Raw genomic sequence first — 19813 nt, forward strand, 5'->3', positions numbered from 1 at the left:
CAATCTGCCCAATCTGAACAGCAACTCAGATTTTATTCAGAACCACCCAAGCCCGCTGATCCCCCCTCCCCCTTGTCCTTCTTATCCCTGTTGAGATCAAAACCCAAACACTGAATTGGTTCCAGAAAAAGCCAGTCATTCTTTAGACCAACTGAAATCAGCAGACTATGTAAGACAGTCATTACTAATCTGTCCTGGTGATTTCAATGGGCAGGAAGCATGGCTAAGTCTGGACCTAACCTATGGTTTCATCCATGATGCCTTTAGACCACCACACGACTCCCAAATGCCTCAAGAAATCTCAAGAGCTCCAGCTGATGCTGATGCTTCCGTGTTATTCTTCCCTGGAAGCACCCAGCCTCTCTCCTGGCTTCCCAGCACTCAGGGCCATCATCTACTCTTCTGCAACGGCACGGTTAAAAGTACCACTTTGCCCTCCAGCTCACTCCATCCAACAAGCGTTCAACCCAGAGTCCCGCACCTTTTGGACCTGAAGCTGGGCTGTAGTCTGGTCTTGCTCCAGGCGAATTGGGCCAAGCGCCATCAGCTTCCGTTTCGTCTCAGCAACCCAGGCAAGCTCTGAATCAGCTGCCTGTTCATACTGTCCGGGGAAAAGAGAGGAGAATTTAGAGCCGGCAAGACACAAACCAGAAAAAGCCTGGCATTTGCCTTTGAATGTGGGGCAACTATGAGGCTGCATGAACATTAAATGAAGAGCAAGGTGGGGGAAAGGAGGTTTTGGCTAAAGCAGTACATTCAGACCAAGCTGCAGTTTCATCTTAGGCACAGCATTGCTTTCTGACATATCCACAAGCCCCAATGCTGTTCTCCAGATGCTGCTGGGACTCAGACTCTCCTTAGTAAGGCCAATGGACAGAGGTGATGAGTCCATCAGCAGCACCCAAAGGGCCACGTGAGAGAAGGCAGCTTCTAAGCAGTGTGTGAAAATAATTTTAAGTTCATAAGTGCTGAGAAATCAAAGTTTTAAATCTACTAGCCCTGTGCAAAGATGGAAAATTCTTAGGAATCAACATTAGTGTTTCAGGCACTTGACTGATCAAGAGATGAGATTTACGGAGTTAATTCCGTATCTGAAATGAATGAATGTGTGTGAGAAAGATGACCTGAAGCTTGTGGTTTTTTGCTTCACTATTCTCGAGTGAAAACTCTGTTTTCATCCAGTTCTCCATCAATGACTCACTCATTACCCTTGAAACTGACCTTGGCCTCGCTAGTGTTACTCTGTCCGCAAAGCAGAAGACAGCCCAGAAAAAGGACCACCCAAGACAGGCTAGAAAAATAAACTGATTTTACAAATGTTTGATTCCTTGATAATATGCTCCATGAAGAAACATTACGTTTTGTGAGTTGATGTGTATCCTGTGGGTGAAATCACGTGCTTTACTGACTGGCTGTACACATATATTTAGTTCTTGTTTTGTGTTTGTGGCACATTGTACCAGTCCCGATTACAGCTTACTGAAGGCAAAGTCTCCTGTTATCTGTGTGGAGGAGTGGGACCTATTTTCTTTTTAATTTAGAAGCTTGCCCACTCCCTGCCTCCTCTGCACCAAGCCTTTTTCCATAGAAGGTCTTTATGAGGGAAGAAACAAGGGCCACTAAAAAAGCAAACTCTCAAACTCTACCTGCTGGGACCTCTGTATAGCAGCATCTATTTCTTCCACCCTTTGCTTGATGGTGTCACTGATCATCTTGTAGCGCTCATTAGTATCCGAAACCAACTTATCCAGCCCTTCGCGGGCACGCCAGGGCACCAGCTCCAGGAGGGCACGGCTGACTTCGTTCACAGTATCCAGGATAAGCCTGTGTTCCATCACCTCCTTCTTCAGTTCCTGCAAAAGAAAAGGAATAAAGGTCCAGCTGTCTGTGGTTGTGAATCCACTTGCCCTTTGGGTTGTACACAAAGGGTATTTTTTCATGATCAAAGACCGGCACAGGGCCCCCTGATGTTGGAAATCCAGGCCTCCAGTTGTTGAGATGGACAGAGGTATTTCATTTGTAGTGGAAGGAAAGAGGAAAGAACATTTCCCATCCCAGCAGAAGTGGGCAAGGCATCTTCCTGGCTGTGGATCACAGGCCAGTGTATGATAACAACCACTTTTACTTGCAGGTGCTTTAAACTAAAAAGCAGACATAGCTGTGTCAGTCCATTAAAAAACCCTCCAAAGTCTGCAAATGCCTTTATTAGGAACAATCTAAAAGCTTCTAAGCTCTCCATAACTCTTCAGAATATCACACAAAGCTGGGAGTATGGACAATTTTTTTTTAAAAAAACAACCCAAAACCCAGGGAAGTAGAGCAATTAGCAAGCCATGAAGTCAGCACTTGTAGACACATTCCAAGAGGAGGATTGCAGATGGAGAAGGTTCCCTCTCTGATACTACAAACAACAGGTTACACAGCGAGGCTCATTTGGTAAAGTAACAATGGCTTCTTGCCTGCTGAGAAGTCCTAGAGAACTTACAAGCTGGTCACATCTTTGTGAGTTTTTGGTCCGTTAGTTACTAACTACTTAGCACACTCACTGTTACTACCAAAGCCCACTCTCCTTTGAAAACACTCTGCCTGAGTGTGGAATGGCTCCTGACCTTCTGCCTCTGCTGGAACTGAGGGATCTGCTCCCCGACAGGAGAGTGCCCTCCACCCGACGTCAGCTCCTCTTCCACCAGACCCATCCAGTCTGTCAGCTCCTCATGCGTGGACTGGAACTTGGTGGCCAGCTGGCGGGCCTGCTCCAGAGTGCGGAGAGCCTTTGAGCTGGCTGTGGTGATATCCGAGTAGCGGGTCTTGATGCCGTCCAGCTTCTCCTGGATGAGCAGCACCTCTTCCCCTGCAGGGAGCCACCAAGTGTTTAGCTGCAGCAAGCTCTAGTCATTTGGTTTAGAGACTTCTTTTGTTTTGCCACTTTATCTGTAGGCTTAGAAACTACTTCTCAAACAAAAGCTACCAAAGTAGAATACAATAAGATTAACTCCCCACATGTTATAGACTCAATAAGCTAAAAACAATAAAACAATTTCTATACTTAATGTTCTAGAAAATGACAAGCCTTCTTAAGCAAAAAGCAGCAAATACTTGGGATTTAAAGCCCCTGCTTTCAACCCCACTCCAAGCCACCCTTTATAAGAAAATAAGAAATGAAGTGGGTGAATCTTTTTTTGGGGGAAAGTTGTACTATGTTCTGCAGCCATTGGTACAGAGGAGTCAATGAAGAATGACAGGAAGGATTGTGGGGAGCGCAACAGGTTGGCTAGCCTTACCTGTGGTTTGCTTCAGAAGGGCCTGCCCGTTCTTAATGGCCTGGTCTACATTCTTCTTGCGGTTCATAATCTCATCATTCAAGGCCTAGGCGGGGGGGGGGGAAAAACCTTGTGTCAAAGGCGAGTTCCCCTGGAGAGGCTCCTCTTTGACCAAAAAAAGTTTCCCCCACTGGGGCTCCAACAACATTAGCACATAGACGGAGTAAAGGTGGCACCCAAGAGACATCTGTGGCTCCCTTCCACACAGGAAGCCTCTGGGAGGGGACACAGAAGCAGCCTGAAGCCTAAGGAAGGCAGGGCATTGATGATGCTCACTATTTCCACCAAAAAGAAGAGGAGGGAGAGTCTTAGGCAGACCACCACTGCATCAAGCTAGGAGGAATACTTACACCAGCCTTTCCTAACCAAGTCCAAATGTTCTGGACTACAAACCCCATCAAGCCCAGGATCATGGGGCTGATGGGAGCTGTAGTCGAAAACCTATGGAGAGCGCCTTTGGGAAGGGCTGCTTTAAGTAGAGGGTGGCAGCCTTCTAAAAGGCTTGACTGGGACAAGGGTTGGTCATCATTCTCTCTCTTTTTTTCCCTTTGGCACAGCGATAACGCCGGTTTGTGTGGTGGTATGGGGCAGCAGCAAGGGTGGGGCTGGTGTTCTAGGGAGATATTAATGGCCCAGATCAAAATCAAAAGACTCAAAGCAACAGAAACAAAGGAAAAGATAAGAAGAATAAGAATACATTATGGAAGATGGGAAAATATAATAATAATAATAATAATAATAATAATAATAATAATAATACATCATGAAAGATGGGAAAATGAGTCAGTACCAGGTGGTCGGCATGCTGCCTCTGCAGGATGTCCCGCTTGTAATCCTTGACGGCTACTGAGCTGAGCTTGTCCTCAACCTCAGCCAACCAGTTGAGCACCTCCACCTCGTCCTCCCCAAAGAGCCGGGCGTTGGACAAGGCCTGGTCAAGAAGGGCAGCCTTCCGGCCACACCGGTCGCAAACCTCTGCATACCGGGACTCAAGCAGGTCAAGCTTCTCAGCCAGCGAGGCCTGCTCAGCCTGACAGCTCAAGGAGGCCAGGGACTGTCCAGTGTTGACTGCCAGAGCCACAGCTGAGCCATGACTCTCTATCTCCTCATCGAGGGCCTGGAGATCCGTGAGATGGTTTAAGAGAAGGGGGAACACAAAACAAGTAGACAGAAACTTATGACTGAAAATGGAATAAACGGGAAACAAATCTAAAACAAAACTGAGAAATGAGCGTGTCTGATGATCATGCAAACTCAAAGTAAAAATATCCACCCACGAGGGCAATAACATATATGAAATAAATTGTTTAAATAAAGAAAAGTGAGAGATGGGAGTTTTGTTTCATTCTTCTCCGGAGGCCAGGTAATCTCATGAACAGGAGTTATAGCTGTGGCTGCTATTTTCATAGCTTAAAGAGGAAAAGTTACTGAATTTGGGAAAAGGTGTGTGTGGTGGGGTGTATCTCCCACACAATTCCCTTCTAATGAGCCAGGATTCTTCCTACCCAGAGACCCCTGATTGACACCAACAATGATTCCTTCTTGCGATTGGCTGAGCTGACGTGACAACACTCAAGTGTTCAAACACGCTAAGGCTGCAATCCTATACACAATTAGCTGGGAGTATGTCCCACTAAACCCAATGGACCTTATTCCAAGCAGACCCATCTAGGATTGCACCAAGTGCAGGATTCTAGGATTTAGTGATATGGGCAATATGCTAGGAACTACTAAAGTTAAAAACCTAAGAACAACCCTGCTGCCGGATCAGTCCAATAGCCCAGTATCCTGCTCTTATACTGGCCAAACGAATGCCTGTAGGAAGTCTGCAAGCAGGACCCAAGTGTATCGGCGTTCTACCTGTCTCTGATTCCCACACCTGCTATTCAGAGGTATACTATGTCTGACAGTGAAAGCAGAACATAAGTCATCACGGGTAGTAGCCATTGGCAGTCTTGTCCTGCATGTTCTGAGGCTCAACATTTTGCTTGGATACAAACCATGAGACTCTTCATTCTGAATTCCAAGCAACTCAACTTGGCTTAAGGATTGTTCCGTTATGACATGCATGTTTCCAACCTCCCCCACCCCCGCCCCCAAATCTTATTCAGGTACCCAGGTTCCACAGCAGCAGCTATTCTTACTGAAGTGCCTACCGCACAGTGCTCCCCCGTCACCCCCACATTTCACAATTCCCTGGCAACCCTTTGCCCACCTTATGCCGGCTTATCTGCTGCTGGATTTTGGCCGTCTGAGTCCCAATGGGCTCCGAGTTGGCCAGTTTCTTCTCAGTCACCGACAGCCAGTCAGAGATGGGCTCTGATGTCTCGTGGAACTGCTTGGCCAAAACCAGGATCTCCTCCAGCTGGTTTTGCCTGTGGCAAGAAAAAAACAAATCCATCAGCAACAATGGGGGGGGGGGGAGCGAGGAAGAAGATGAGGCTACTTTGCAATTCCTGCAATAACGAAGAATGAAATGAGCACCCAGAGTATTTATCCTGAGAAAGTTGAGCAGATAACCAGGTTCAGCTTTTTCACCAGGGATTCTGCTAGAAAGCATTTTAAGAGACTTCCAGGACTGGCTGGAACAGCCTTCGCCAAGGTGATGCTCTCCAGATGTTTTGGCCTACTACTCCCATCAGCCCCAGCCAACATCTGGAGGGCATCATCTTGGCAAAGGATGGGCAAGAGCCCCTAGGGTCATTAACTACATCACCCTTTTTTGAAGACAGGATTAATGTATCAAGAGCCTGCCTCATCAACCTTTCAGAGTTCGAGAGTGCCAATAAGATTGCTGAAACATGTAGTCTGGCAGACACTGGCAGACACTGCATAGTTGAGCTCCCTAAAAGTTTTCCTCTACCCAAACACTTCTGAATAAACTCAGCAGTCACAGGGTGAAAGGACAGATCCTCTTAAGGATCAGCAGTTGGTTAAAGAACAGGAAACAGAGTGTGGGAATAAACAGACAGTTCTCACAATGGAAGGAAGGAAGCATGCAGTAAAGTTCCTGAAGGATCTGTGCATTGGAGCTGATGGTGCCCCTGAACTTGTTCAGGAATGATCTGGAGACAGGAGTGAGAAGGGAGCTGACAAAGTTTGTGGATGACACCAAAGTATTCAGTATGATGAACAACCAAGCGGGCTGTGAAGAGCTCCAAAAGGATGTCTCCAAAACAGGGCAGGCGGTAACAAAATGAGAAATGCAGTTCAATGAATATATGAATAAAGTGATAGATGCATGAAGCAAAGCAAAACAAAACAAAAACAAAAACAAAAACAACCCCAAAACCTTAATGATATATACACTGATGGGGCCTAAAGTGGAGATGATTGACCAAGAAGGGAATTGTGGGTTCAGTGAAAATATCAGTAATTTTTGTAGCCCCGTGCAAAAGTTCTCCTGCACTGACTGCCTCCTCTGAAATGAACCACAGCTGTTATCTGTTCTTGCACAGCTACCATTCATTGAAAGGGGACCTCCCCCTTTTTCTTACATCTGCAAGGGTGGTCTTGAGGACTGCCCTCCACAGACATTAAAACATCCTGGACTGGCCCTGGATGGTCAAAGGTTATCTGCTACCACTGCTGGTTTAATTGGTATCTGAATTCTGTATTTTTGTTTTATGCCGATTTAATCTTACAGTTTGATTTTGGTTTATACTGCACATATCTCTATCTTGGCATCTTCAAGTGAAGGGCAGATGATAAATATTTTAAAGATGAAAGAAATACTGTGGCACAGAAGCGTGTTCCACACGTGCTGCTCATGGTGCTCTAGGACTCACAGGATCAATAGGGTTTTTGTGTGTGTGAGTTTTACAAGCAAGAGACTCTCCTGCAAGTAGTGCATCCCATCCTGTGGACACAGTTTGTATTCTTCAGTCCTGCTAACCACATTCAGCTGCAATGTCCTAGCCATAGGGCTCAGAAGTTCAGAGTGATTTCATTCAGAGCACAGGCATGAGACAACAGCTTGTTTTGCAAAGTTATTGTGTGCAATGCACAGGCAGTCACAGTTCATAAAATAACTCGTGTTATGAAACAGCAGGGTTACCAGAGCAAAGGGCCACAGCTCAATGGCAGAGTATCTGCTGTGCATGCAGAAGGTCCCAGGGGTGCAGCCCCCAGCAGCATCTCCAGGCAGGGCTGGGAAAGGCTCCCTGCCTGAAACCCTGGAGAGCTGCTGCCAATCAGAGTAGCCTGTACTGAGCTAGATGGACCAATGGTCCGACTCAGTATAAGGCAGCTTACCAAAAGAACATCAAAGTATACTTCGCTGGGAGAGGAGAGCGCAAAGCAAAGGTCACTTTCTCCCGCTTCAGTGCTAAATTACAACAGACAAGCTTGCATCCTACAGGCCTTGTAGCTTACCTGGCTGTAGCTTTGCTGAGAAGTCCTGCCCAGTGGCTTCCAAGGCTCTCCAGTTGGGCAACTATCTTCTCCCTGTCTGCTGGTTCAGCAGACTGAGCTATTCTCCCACCCTCTGCTTGGATCATCTCGACAGTAGCTTTCCGGTCATCCAGGAGACGCTGGAGCAGCTTTGGAATAAAGTATTAGAAAGTGATAATTATTCTGCTAAGGAAGGAATTACCCTTCTGCTTTCAGTAAGGCCAACAGTCCCCAGAGCTCCCCCTCTGCTAAACTCACATTTCCCTCCTACCACTCTTTTAACTGTGCCCTCTTTCTCCCCTTTCACTCACCACCATCAACTTCAAGTTCCCAGACCTCACCCAACAAAGGCTGCCTTTTATGCCATTCCTAGTGGGGGCTGTCTCCACACTAAAGGTTGGGTGTCTGCCCCCTATATTGTCCCCTCTCTGTTCTGCAAAGCTCATCAACTACCAACCTCTTTCCTTCCTTCTCCTGCTTATTTGACAATGGCACAGTTGGTAGATAGAAGCCGTCTGCCAAAAGGAAAGCAAGTGAAACCTTTCCTGTCAACTGGGGATACCTGGGGCTGCTGGTGGAGCTGAGTGCCCAGAGCAGAGAGAGGCCATGGAGGGTCCTGCCAGCCAGCTGTGCTCTGTGAGTTCAAGGTCCCCTGGCTTCCAACTCCTCACCTTTTGCTCCTGAATCTGAGCCTTCACTACTTTATATTCAGCAGATGGCGGCTTCTGGTTGGAGATGAGCTCCTCCGTGTCGGCCAACCAGCTCAGCAAAGGCTCCAAGGCATCCTGGAACTTTCCACAATGCAACAGGGCTTCCTGCAGCTGTGCGATCCTCTGCGCCACCTACATTTTGCCAGAACATAACAGTCACACATATATATTGCTACAGAAGCATTTACTGGTCAACCATTTGGAAAGAGTGCTTCTCAGATTCGCTTCATTTTCACAGTCACTGTGCAAGGTAGAACATTACTTCTCTTGAGTTCTTCACGGCCTAGGACCCTCGTACCTACGGGACCGCCTCTCCCAGTATGCCCCACGGAGGACCTTAAGGTCCATAAATAGCAACACCCTAGAGGTCCCGGGCCCTAAGGAAGTTAGATTAGCCTCAACCAGAGCCAGGGCTTTTTCAACACTGGCTCCAGCCTGGTGGAATGCTCTGTCTCATGAGACCAGGGCCCTGCAGGATCTGATTTCTTTCCACAGGGCCTGTAAGACAGAGTTGTTCCGCCTGGACTTTGGCTTGGAGTCTGTTTGATTCCCTCCCCCTCTTTCTTTTTCCCTTTCTCCTCCTGCGATGAGGATGCATTTTAATGTTTTAATGTTGTATTTTAATCTTGTTTTCAAGTTGTATTCATTCAACTTGTTTTTTGTTATTGGTTGTTAGCTGCCCTGAGCCCGGCCTTGGCTGGGGAGGGCAGGGTATAAATAAAAATTATTATTATTATTATTATTAATTTTTTTTAAGTGACTATTAACATTTATGTAAAAATCGATTTCCCAATAATTGGTCACTCTCTAGGATGACCAAGCAACAGAATCCAGAATGAATCTATACAGAGAGAAGCAAACACAACTCACAATGGTGGACAGATCCACTGGGGGACACAGTTATCTCCCACCCCCAGCCACTTCCCTAAGAGTGCCCCTTTTACCTTCTTTTATACGCAGGAATAGACACTGTGAAGACACTGTGGGGGGGGGAAGGCCCACATCTATTCTCCATGCCTAGCACTAGGTGGCCTGGCGTTCACTGACAATGATCTTCACTCTGCTCATGGGCAGGCACCCTCCTCCTGCATCCTAACAGCTCCCATGCAATATAAATAGTTGAAGTGCATTTTAAATCCCACCTTTCTTCCATCGTGGAACCCAAAGTGGCATACCTGGGGTTCCCAAGGCATCTCCCATCCAGGCATCAACCATGTTCAGGCCTGGTTAGTTCTGCAAGGTGGTCACCTTGTGTGCCTGCAGGCTGTATCCCACTGCCCCTCCCAGCAGAAGGACGTTGTTAGTAATGCCGAGGAGCCACCAAGTGCAGCTCACCTTCTTGTTGAGGGTGTTCCAGCGGGTGTTGATGTCCTCCATGTCATGTTCCAAGCCCTGGACGTCACAATTCTTTCCTGCACTCTGGATGAGTCCCTGTCTGAGCCCATTGACTTGCTGCAGTTTTGCCTGAAGGGGGTCAACTTGCTCCTTCTGGAATGTCTGAGGAAACATGGAAGCGGGGGATGGGGGAGGGAGAGACAAAGGATGTGAACCTCCATCACAAATCATCAACTGTCTTACTTAGCCTCTTTATTTGCTATAGTTTTATCAGGCCGGGAACTCAGGGCAGCATACTGTACATGATTAGCCCCACTCCAATTTTATCCTAACAACAAACTTGTGAAATAGATGATGCATTAGTGGAGATTCTTACTGTCCCAAGGTCAAGATGACTGGCTGTCAGTGAACATCAAGGCTATGGAGGGATTTGAATCCAGGTCTCTGTCAGCACACAACATTGATCTAAATCTAACACCAGACTGGCAAGAAGCTGCTCAGTACTTTCAGGCACCCTTGGCCTGCCTTGTACCCCCAAGACTTTTCGACAACAATTCCCATCATTCCTGAATATTGGCAGTGCTGGCTGAGCTGATGCGAGTTGCAGTACAAAATATCTGGAGCACACCCAGTTGATGAAGGCTGCCTTAGGGCAATCCCTGGAGGCTACTGGCTAACCATTTCATTCTGTCTCCAGCTGTGGCTGAGAGCATCTCCTACATATGAATGCCAGACTTCATTTACAGATCACACCAACCCATGAATGAAGCTTGCAGACATAGCAAGTTAATGAGAATGGACTAGCTTACTAATTGGCTATCAGTATCTTTAGCTGAGGATATAAAGGTATTTGCAGAGAGGAATCTGGAAAAAGGTTTTAAACACAAGCAAAAAGAAAGAAAATACTGTGTGCAGCTGAGCTATAAAGGGTATCTCTGTAAAAACCAGCCAGCCAACCTGATAGACAAGAAGAGTGTTAGCTCTGTTGCATTTAGAGTCGGGAGGAAAAGTCATAGCAACAAATGAGGCTGTACTGAAACACAACATGTGGCCCTAGAAGGCAAAGTGGCCAGCAGCTACATCTCTCTCCACCACCACCTCCTGCACCAGAAAAGCCAGATTAGCTACACACCCACACTCCTCTGTAAACTTGACAGGCACAATTCACTCTCTCTCTTGGAGAAAAGCTTATCCACCTCCCTCTCTCAACACCACTGGAGAGAGCACCACATTCCACAGCATGTTCACACCAGCTGCACAACTGCTTCCTATACACTGCCTTCCACATGCACAAGGTATCATAAACATATGGAAAGTTTGCTGCATTATCACTCAAAAGGACAAAAGAAAGATGAGTGCAATTGCTCAATCTCCAAGATCTTCCCACGACCTTGTGAGAGGAAAAAAAGCTCCATAAGGCAAAGCAAGGTTTAGAAATAAAGGGAGGGAAGAAGGTGCGAGATAAAATCAGGAGAAGGCTGTTCCTATCAGGGAGCCCTGGATCTTCTGAAAAGTACCTGATGACAGACAAGACTCTGACAAAGAGCTGCCATTTCTCCTTCCCAGGAAAGGGAGGCTCCTGTGAAGGGGAAATGGTAGCAGAGGAGGAATTAAGAAAAAGGGGAAGGCAGGTAGCTCCTTCACTTGGGAACACTACAGCAGAAGAGGCCATTTAGCCATGTGGGCACGTGAAACGCCAAACCTCTGCAACTCCCAGGAATACATATGATCACAGGTAGGGAAGAATCCAATGGCTGGAATCAAGAGAGAGTCATATGAACACAAATTCCTACACAAAAGATGCTTCCATGTTGGAATTTGCACTGCCTATTCAAGGCTCAGGAAGGCAATCTCATCCAAACTGCTCACTGTCAAGCTAAAGCATCCCTGGAAAGAGACCCTTGGGCCCACTAAGGACCAGTTTAGATATGTTTTGGACTACCTGATTCTCAGCTTGTTGACTCCCAGCTGCACATGTAAACTGATCTCAGTGACGACGACAAGCCCTGTGTGTTTCTGGGAGTTCTGATAATATACCATGATAGAGCGCATGGCATGTTGCTCTTTCATGTCACTTGGTTCCCTCCCTGTGGAATGGGAAGAACAGTGGCCTGCTTCACACAGAGCTGGGCAAACTCCAAGGAACCATCAACAGCAGCCACAGTGGCAGATGACATAGGACTGCTTGCCCTGGATGGTTGCTAAACAGCAGAGGCCCAAAGCCAAGCTGGCAGATGGAAATTAAGGAGGATATACTTTATGCTGCAACTTCCTTTTGTAGGGACAGAGCAAAGGATGAGTTTACTAAACCTGCATCCCAATCCCTTCTGCCTCACTTCCATGTCTGGCGCAAAATTTTCACTGTGATCTTCAAAGTTCTTTATAGAGGGCTGGATTTACTATTTTTTTATTTAATGAACACAAAGGAGTTATGTGAGTCAATAAACACCTGAAGGTTTGATGCTGTCCTGGAGAAACATCAACTGTCATTCCAGCGCCTTCCCCTCCCCCCACCTGACCATATCATTCCTGTTTGATTGGTCTAGCACCTCATTCTCTTCCCAGCTGCCTCCCGCTCCTCTTGCTGCCCTTTCTCTCCCAGAACTTCCTTTTAAAATGCACACAGTCCCTTCTCCTTCAGCTTACATTGATTCAACTTATGGGAAGGGCTGTAGCTGCATGGAAGAGCACCTATCACAAGATGCAGGAATAGTCACCAACCTAGATGGCTTTAAAAAGATTAGACAAATTCACAGAGGAGAAGGCTATCAATGGCAATTAGCCACAACGGCTATGCTCTGCCTCCATCACTGCATTCAGGTCCAGGCTTCCCATCTTGCTGGCCAGCCGGAGAACAGGATGCTGGATTAGTCAGTTCCTCTGGCCTATCAAGGCTCTTCTTATAATTAACTGCTTTGCATGCAGAAGCTCCTAGATTCCTCCGGGCATACTGTATTTACAGGAGGAAAACAGGGCAGTTGCCCAGGGTGGCAAATTAAAGGAAGAGGCATTGCATTTAATCTGTTGGGAGCTGCCCAGAGTTGCTGGGAAACCCTACTGGATGGGTAGGGTATAAATATATTATTATTATTATTACTATTATTATTATTATTATTATTACCACCTCCCCACTGCCCTACAAGACAGCAACTCCTCTCCTCAGAAGGAGGCGAGAAAAAGGGCAGAAGAGCCTCCCATCCCACCATGCCCTTCGAGCCACACCAGCTGCATGCAGCCCCTGGACTGGTTCTTACTCTTTGCACGAAGGCTGCCATCATGCACTGCAAGAGACAGTTCTGTGCACACCTTACTTCGGAGGCAGCAAATGTTTTCTGCTTGGGACAGAAGACAGAATAAATACATTCACTGTATCCAAGTAGGGGTGGGAAGGAATCCCTAGAGACCTGCTGCCAGTTGTGTAGATACTCCTGGGCTATATGGACCAATAGTCTGACTTAAGATTAGGCATCTTCCTACATCCTGGCAGTCTTCCTTTGGACCTCCATTTTAAAACAAAAAGTTGTCTTTAATGCTTCTTCTTATTGGGCCAACATCTATTGGCATATCACTGAGACCAGGTGCAAGGAACCTTTCGCCCTCCAGATGTTGCCAAACTGCAACTCCCATCAGCTCCAGAAAGCATGGCTGAAGACCAAGGATGGTGGGAGTTGTTGTATTTCAGCAACAACTTGAGGTTCCGCACATCTGGTCTAGGCAAGGAGTTTTGTGTTACTCGAAAGCTACAGACATTGGTTCAGTTATAACAGAGAGCTTTGTCTTGCTGGGATCCTGCCAAGATACGCCACCTAGAAGAGCCTCTTTCTCATGCTTCATTGGGAGAACCCTTTTTTTTATTAACAAGATTTATCAGGTGCCTTTCCAAAAGATCAAGTCAACACACAGCAATTCTGTAAATATCATATTAAAATGCATGATTTGTGCAGGTGTAAGCGGTAGAATTCATCTGCTGTGGCATTTAAACACAATTACTTCAAACTACAGACTTTTGTTTTATAACAAAAAAAAAAAAAATTAGATGTGTGATTAAATCCCATAGGGCATTTAACCATGACCAAATGTATTAAGGTCCAGAGCTGAAAAAACATTCAAATTTCAAGCAGTGCATTACGCAACATGCCCCCCCCCCCGCAATTTCTTAGTACCTGGTTGCTGGGGTTTTTTTAAGCTGCTGAGTAATTGCTAGAACACAAGACTCCCAGGACGAAGTCTCTTATTCATCCAATAGCCCTGAATCACCACTATTTGTCAGTTTGCCCTACCTCATAGGGGTGTCATGATAAATGTCAGCAGCAGGAGTGGGAGAAAGAAAAAGCACGCTCATACTCATTCACAGCCTCCCCAGGTGCTCTGGACTCCCACTCCTGCCAACATAGACAATGGTGAGGGATGATGGGAGTTGTAGTCCAAAACACCTGGCAAGGTAGTTTTTGGTGATCTTTAAGGAGCCCTTTGCTCCCAGGGGAAAGTGGCACATGAAAAGTAAATCAGCAGCAAAAACCACCAAACTGAAGCAATAAATTGCTCTGTTCATAAGAAAATGAGGAACAGCAACACATTTCTAAAGCTTTGCAGCCAGCTAAAGATTTACCAGCCACTTCCAAACAAAACTGTGCCCAAACTTCCCTATGGTTTACGGAGGGCCCTGAGCGAGACAGCTGCGATGCAAGGCAGCAAGAATCTAAGCTTGGAAAAGTCAGGGGGAAATGTTTTCCTCCCTTGCAACGTTCAGCAACTTGTCTCCAGAAATGGGAACATGCCAGGATATTAAATGAAGATGCTGTCCAGAGCTATAGAGCCATTCTGCCATAAGAAGGATTGATGGCAACATAACAGCAAACGACTCACCCAGCCCTTCTGCTGGGACTGCTTATTTTATATTATATATTTTATAGATAGATATAAATGGAAAGGGCCCTCCTACATGCAACAGCAGCCAGACACACACACACACACACACACACACACACACACCCCAGACCGATAAGCCAGGCATGCAAGCTCTCTGAAGGGACATGCCGCCACCTCTTCCTACACGCTCCGGCCATAACCTCAAATACAAAACTTATTTTTAAAACGAACACAGGAGAGGACTCCAAAGCATTTCGCTCTGTTCAAGCAAAATCCCCACCCCCACCCGCAATCAGGAACAGCTGCCATATTTGGGTGGGAATGATCCAGAAACCAGAGACAGGTTTAGTGGGGGAGGCTTAAAAACGCAAAACCCAGCCTTAACAACCGCCTCGGCAAAAAATACTTGGAAGCATAGCTTAGAGCTTCAAATACAGAACGCGGAGAGGATGCTAGAGCGCTGGCTGGCTAGCTCTCACTTGGACAAAGGCGCAAACCTTTCCCTGATTCAGAGAAGCAAAAGCAGCAGCAGGAGGAAAGACTGGAGGGCAAAAGAAAAGGGAGAACAGACACTAACTGCCTTGCAATAGGAGGGCCAGCATGTGACCCTTTTCCTCACACCAGCCTTCCCCAACATGGCGCCTTCAAGACACACTGACCTACAACTCCCGTCAGCCCCAGTCAGCACAGCCAAACTGTAGTTCAAAAAATCTGGATGGTGCTACACTGGGAAGGGCCATTTTTAGACAGTAAATATGTGAGGGGAGAAAAGGGGGGGTCTACCTCTTCCCACTCTTCATCTTAAGAATCTTACCAGATGCAGAAATGGATGGCTTGACAAAAGTACCTTCTTCCCATCTAGACCAATGAAAAGTTTTGGCGAACTTAAAAGCTTCTGTACCATTTTGTGACATTTGGGTTAGCCCAATAGAGAAACTAAATGTGCGTGTGTTTGGGGTGGAGAATGCCAGTCCGTGTTCCTATTCACAGGAGTCAGTGTGGTGTAGTGGTTAGAGTGCTGGGAAATCAGGCTTCAAATCCCCACTCAGCCATGATGCTCACTGGGTGTGGTCTTGGGCCAGCCACTCACTCTCAGTCTAACCCACTTCACAGGGTTGTTGTGATTAAGAAATGGGGAGAAGCTTGTAGGCCATATTGAGCTTCCTGGAGAAAGGTGGGATATAAATGTAATGAATGAATGAATGAATTTGGAAGCAAGTCCTGCAGAATTACCCAGAAAATAAACAGAATTCATCTGTTTGTTATTCTCTGCTTCCCTGCCCTCCTAATGATGCTACCAGGCTTTCATTTACAAGATGCTTCTCTCAAGACTCTTTTCTAGTATCCTGTTCCCATTCTTCATGGTAAACCTGCTGACCTCTTTCTCCTACCTAACAGCTGGTTTATATTTTATCCAAGTGCAAATGCAACACACACACACTTGCAATAAATGTATCATGCAGACACACCAATCAGAAAGCCAGGAGAAGTCATGGCTTCTTGCCTAATGTACTTGCCTGTTCCCCCATCATCACACAGCTAAAGTGAGAATGGAGGATTAGATCAGGAAAACAAGAGATGGTTGAGTAAGTGGCAGCAGCTAAACACTCTCTCCCTAGTGCAGTTCCAACCATCCAGTTTGGGGGCTCACAGCTGCTTTGCACCATATTAAAAAGTGGGAGATCCTATCTCATACCTAGCAGCACAACAGTTTGGCAATGTGTGAAATGCCCCATAACCCCTCATAGCTTCTCTTCTCCCCTGTAGAACCAACCATGGCAACAGCTAAGAGCACCTTCCATATACTTCCCTGGCTGTTTTGACCCTGGGGTGTTGAGCAAATATCTCCCACTCTGGGCACCATAGGACTGATAATGTTTTCTATCAAATAGGTCTCTCTCCTCAGACTCAGCTGGACAGACTGTAATAAACCCAGAGCGATAATTCATGTCAGTTTGGCTTAGCTTGGCATCCCCTGCTCCCCTCCCCCCCACCTTTCTTCCTAATTACAGGTCTGAACTGTACAGTCTTGGCTGTGGGTGCTGCATTTTTTCACTGAGAAAAACTCAGCCTTCTGCCCACAGTTGGAGACTGTTTTCCACATATGAATTGAACACTACATCATAGCCCTTCTCAAGCCTCTGGCTACTTCTGCTTTTCTTGTTTTTCAAATGTGCAACTGTCTGAAGCGTGAGAAATTGCAACCAAGCCAAGTTCCTAGGCAGGGGGGTAGGGGGGAAAAACCAACGTCATGACAGTTTAAAAAGTACAAAAAACTAGCTTAGCTTGGTTGACAACTGTCAAAATCAGTATCCAAAAGAAAACAATGCCCTTTTATAGACGTTTGGTGCTGCAAACAGACTTGGCACAAAAGATTCTCTTTTCCAAACCCCTTCTTTACTTGGAGATTTAAATAAAAAGTTTTCAGCAACTTCTTTTCTTCTCTATGGATTTGAAAGAACCTTGACTAGGCAGTTGGTTGGTTTTTATCATTTATGTAATGTTGTTAGCTGGAATTTGCCTTATACTATTTCCCTCTTAGCAACACATTTTCCCATCTATGAGCTCTGCAGCTACCCACACTTAATCACAATCTTTCACAAGAAAATGTATAATTTGCTTCTAAGCGCATGAACATAATGCTACTTGAATAAGTCAGTTCAAGACATTGGTGGTGGCAAGAATATTTTTACGTAAGCAAGATAATGACAGGTTTGTTCTTGTTTGAAACCCTCCCCACACCTGAAAAGAAAAAGAAACCCACCAACCCAACACTGTTTCTATCAAAACCATTAAATCTGCCTACAAAATGTAACCCCCTTTCAAAGGGAAGGAGAACCCAAATTTTAACAAAAGGGAGAAAAAGTCAGGCGTGCTTTGTACTCCAAATTACATCAGTCAGTCAACTATGGATTAACTCTTCGCTTCCTCCCCAACTCCCTTCCTACAAAAAAAGTAATTTTATGTCTGATATGGCAGCGTGTGGGGACCAGGGGAAACAAATACCTCATTATCTGGAACCAATCCATTCGTTTCAGCAGGAGGCCCTTCAGCAGCGAGGGAAGAAAAGGAGGTACTTTCTGAGTCTGGCACAGCAGAGGTCAGCTCCTCCTCTCCACTTTCAGGTGCTGCAGAAGAGGGCAGCTGTGGTGTGCTGCAAACTGTATCCCACACTGCTCCAGGTGCCAGAGAGAAGCCAACTTCTGGTGGCTCTGGCACACCATCTGCACCCAATGGCATAGAGATGGCAAGGCCTTTAATTGCTTGGGCCACCTGAACAGGCTCCTTGGTGGAAGTGGACATTGTGGCATTGGCCAGCTCTTCCAGAGCAGGCCGTTCCTCTCTACTTAGAGGCATATTTTCCAAGGAGAATGGCACAGAAGCAGAGGACATCTCCTCTGCATTTGGTAAGAATGATATCAGATCCTCTGCTTTGGGCTCTGAAGTGACTCCTGGAAGACCATCTTGATCACAAACTTCTTTATATCTGGACAAGCAGGCAGCATCCACAACAGGCCCCTCTGCCTCTGGGGTTGAAGCAAGTGAGGATGGCAAAGGCAGGGTGGAACATGTTACAGCTTCTGGACCATCAGTGATAGAAGGCTCCACTCCAGCAGAAGGAAAGGGGTCAGCAAGCACCTCTGGGCTATCTGGAGGGGCATCAAGAGCCTTGTCACTAGGGAGGGGACTGACAGAAGCAGATTCCTCTCCAAAAGAAGAGGCCAAGTCTTCCGAACTGGGCTGTGCAGCAAACAAATCTTCAACAAAAGCTTGTGAGTTGGTACACACAAACTTGGCACTACATTCCTCATCCTTTGTTATCTCACTGTCCCTGCTCTGCCCAAAAAGGAACTCCAAGTCTCCAGCTTCCAAGCAATATCTCTTCTCTTCCACTGGGCTGCCTTTGGCTGCTGCTGCTGCTCCCTGCTCAACTACCTCTGGTGTTTCCTCCTGGAGAAGGGCTGCACTCGCTGACACTTCTCCATCACACAGCAGCCTTGTTAAAGGCTCAAGTTGACACACAGCCTTCAAGTTCTCAGAGGAGCCTACATGTTTTAGAGGCTCCTCAGAGTCCCGCAATACAAACTCACTTTGTGAAGGCACCCAAGAACTATCTACATCCTCTATGTCACTAACGTGGCCCCCACAAAGGAGGTTTTCTTTATCCAGTTCTGCAACTTCATCCTCAGAAACCAGCTCTGGGACATCCCAGTTGGAGAAGTCAGTCCTTTCTGATGGGTTGAGCTCATCGCAAGCCTGCAGCTCTTTCCCCATAGCGCTCACCATCTCTTTTGCCAAGCCAAAATCTGGTTGGGAGTCCAGCTCCTCAGCAGTTGTGGCAAGTTCATCATGACTCGGGGATACCTCCTTTGCTTCATAGCAAATGACAGGCTGCATTTGCTGCTGCTCAGTTTCTCTGCCAATGGCAAGAACATGGATGCAAGGAGGTGGTTCTCTACAGCAAGGGAAATCAACTGAAGCCACAGGTTCACCCATGGCAAAGTCCAACAATCCTTTGACCCTCTGGCTTTCTGCAGGGTCATGACCTGCCAACAGTTCTGCCCCATACTCCTCTATCTGACTAACTAAGGATGAGAGTGATTGTTGGGATACAGCATCTTTTTCAAGCGGAGGACTGGAAGATGTCACCTTTTCAGAGTCACCAGAAGTTTCCCGTTCAGAGTAGCACTCTGAAAGGGTAGCTTCTGCTGTACTTACTGCTTGAGAACCACATGTGGCATCAAAGTCTTCCAGATCTGAGACCACAGCAGAGTCTGCCATGCTGACTTCAAGGTGAGTCAAGGGCTGGGAGGCTCCCGCCATGTCCTTCTGCATGTCCAGCCCTTCTGAACACTGATTAGCATCCTGCACCTCCAGATCACCTGGAGCCACTCCATCCCCTCCTTCTTCGAGCATGCAAAGCTTTTCTAGTTCAAGGAACATCTGCACAGAATCCGTGTCAGAGAACTGCTCTGGGGCAAGAGAGCTGGCACAGGCTTCTAGGCCAGAAGCAAATTCCTCCTCTTCCACTTTGGCTGCTACAGCTTCAGCATTGCAGGCACCAGCCTCCTCCTCCTCCTCAAGAGTAGCGTTTAAGTCTTGGTGCGTTTCCTGGGGAACGGGAGCAGAGTTGACAGCTCGCAGCTGTGAGTCATCCCACAGCTCTTGCCAGTGAGATGGGTGGTT

The 19813-nt window shown here is 46.7% G+C and overlaps 1 protein-coding gene across 17 annotated transcripts in view; it reads right to left on the reverse strand.

Moving 5' to 3' along the window:
* The window catches only part of MACF1 (microtubule actin crosslinking factor 1), a 302261-nt gene that overhangs the window by 37917 nt on the left and 244531 nt on the right, over positions 1 to 19813 (reverse strand). For 16 of the 17 annotated variants that reach the window (XM_079988578.1, XM_079988577.1, XM_079988586.1 and 13 more), the window contains 9 exons: positions 9758 to 9919; positions 8384 to 8554; positions 7695 to 7861; positions 5536 to 5695; positions 4111 to 4437; positions 3282 to 3366; positions 2610 to 2851; positions 1647 to 1853; positions 482 to 601 (listed from right to left, as the gene is read on the reverse strand). In XM_079988578.1, the coding sequence (XP_079844704.1) occupies positions 482 to 601; positions 1647 to 1853; positions 2610 to 2851; positions 3282 to 3366; positions 4111 to 4437; positions 5536 to 5695; positions 7695 to 7861; positions 8384 to 8554; positions 9758 to 9919 (1641 nt within the window). The remainder of the gene's footprint in view (positions 1 to 481; positions 602 to 1646; positions 1854 to 2609; positions 2852 to 3281; positions 3367 to 4110; positions 4438 to 5535; positions 5696 to 7694; positions 7862 to 8383; positions 8555 to 9757; positions 9920 to 19813) is intronic. The other variant, XM_079988585.1, reaches the window with a different exon arrangement.

Source organism: Podarcis cretensis, assembly GCF_951804945.1.
Source record: "Podarcis cretensis genome assembly, chromosome: 8".
In the NCBI taxonomy this organism is placed as follows: Eukaryota; Metazoa; Chordata; class Lepidosauria; order Squamata; family Lacertidae; genus Podarcis; species Podarcis cretensis.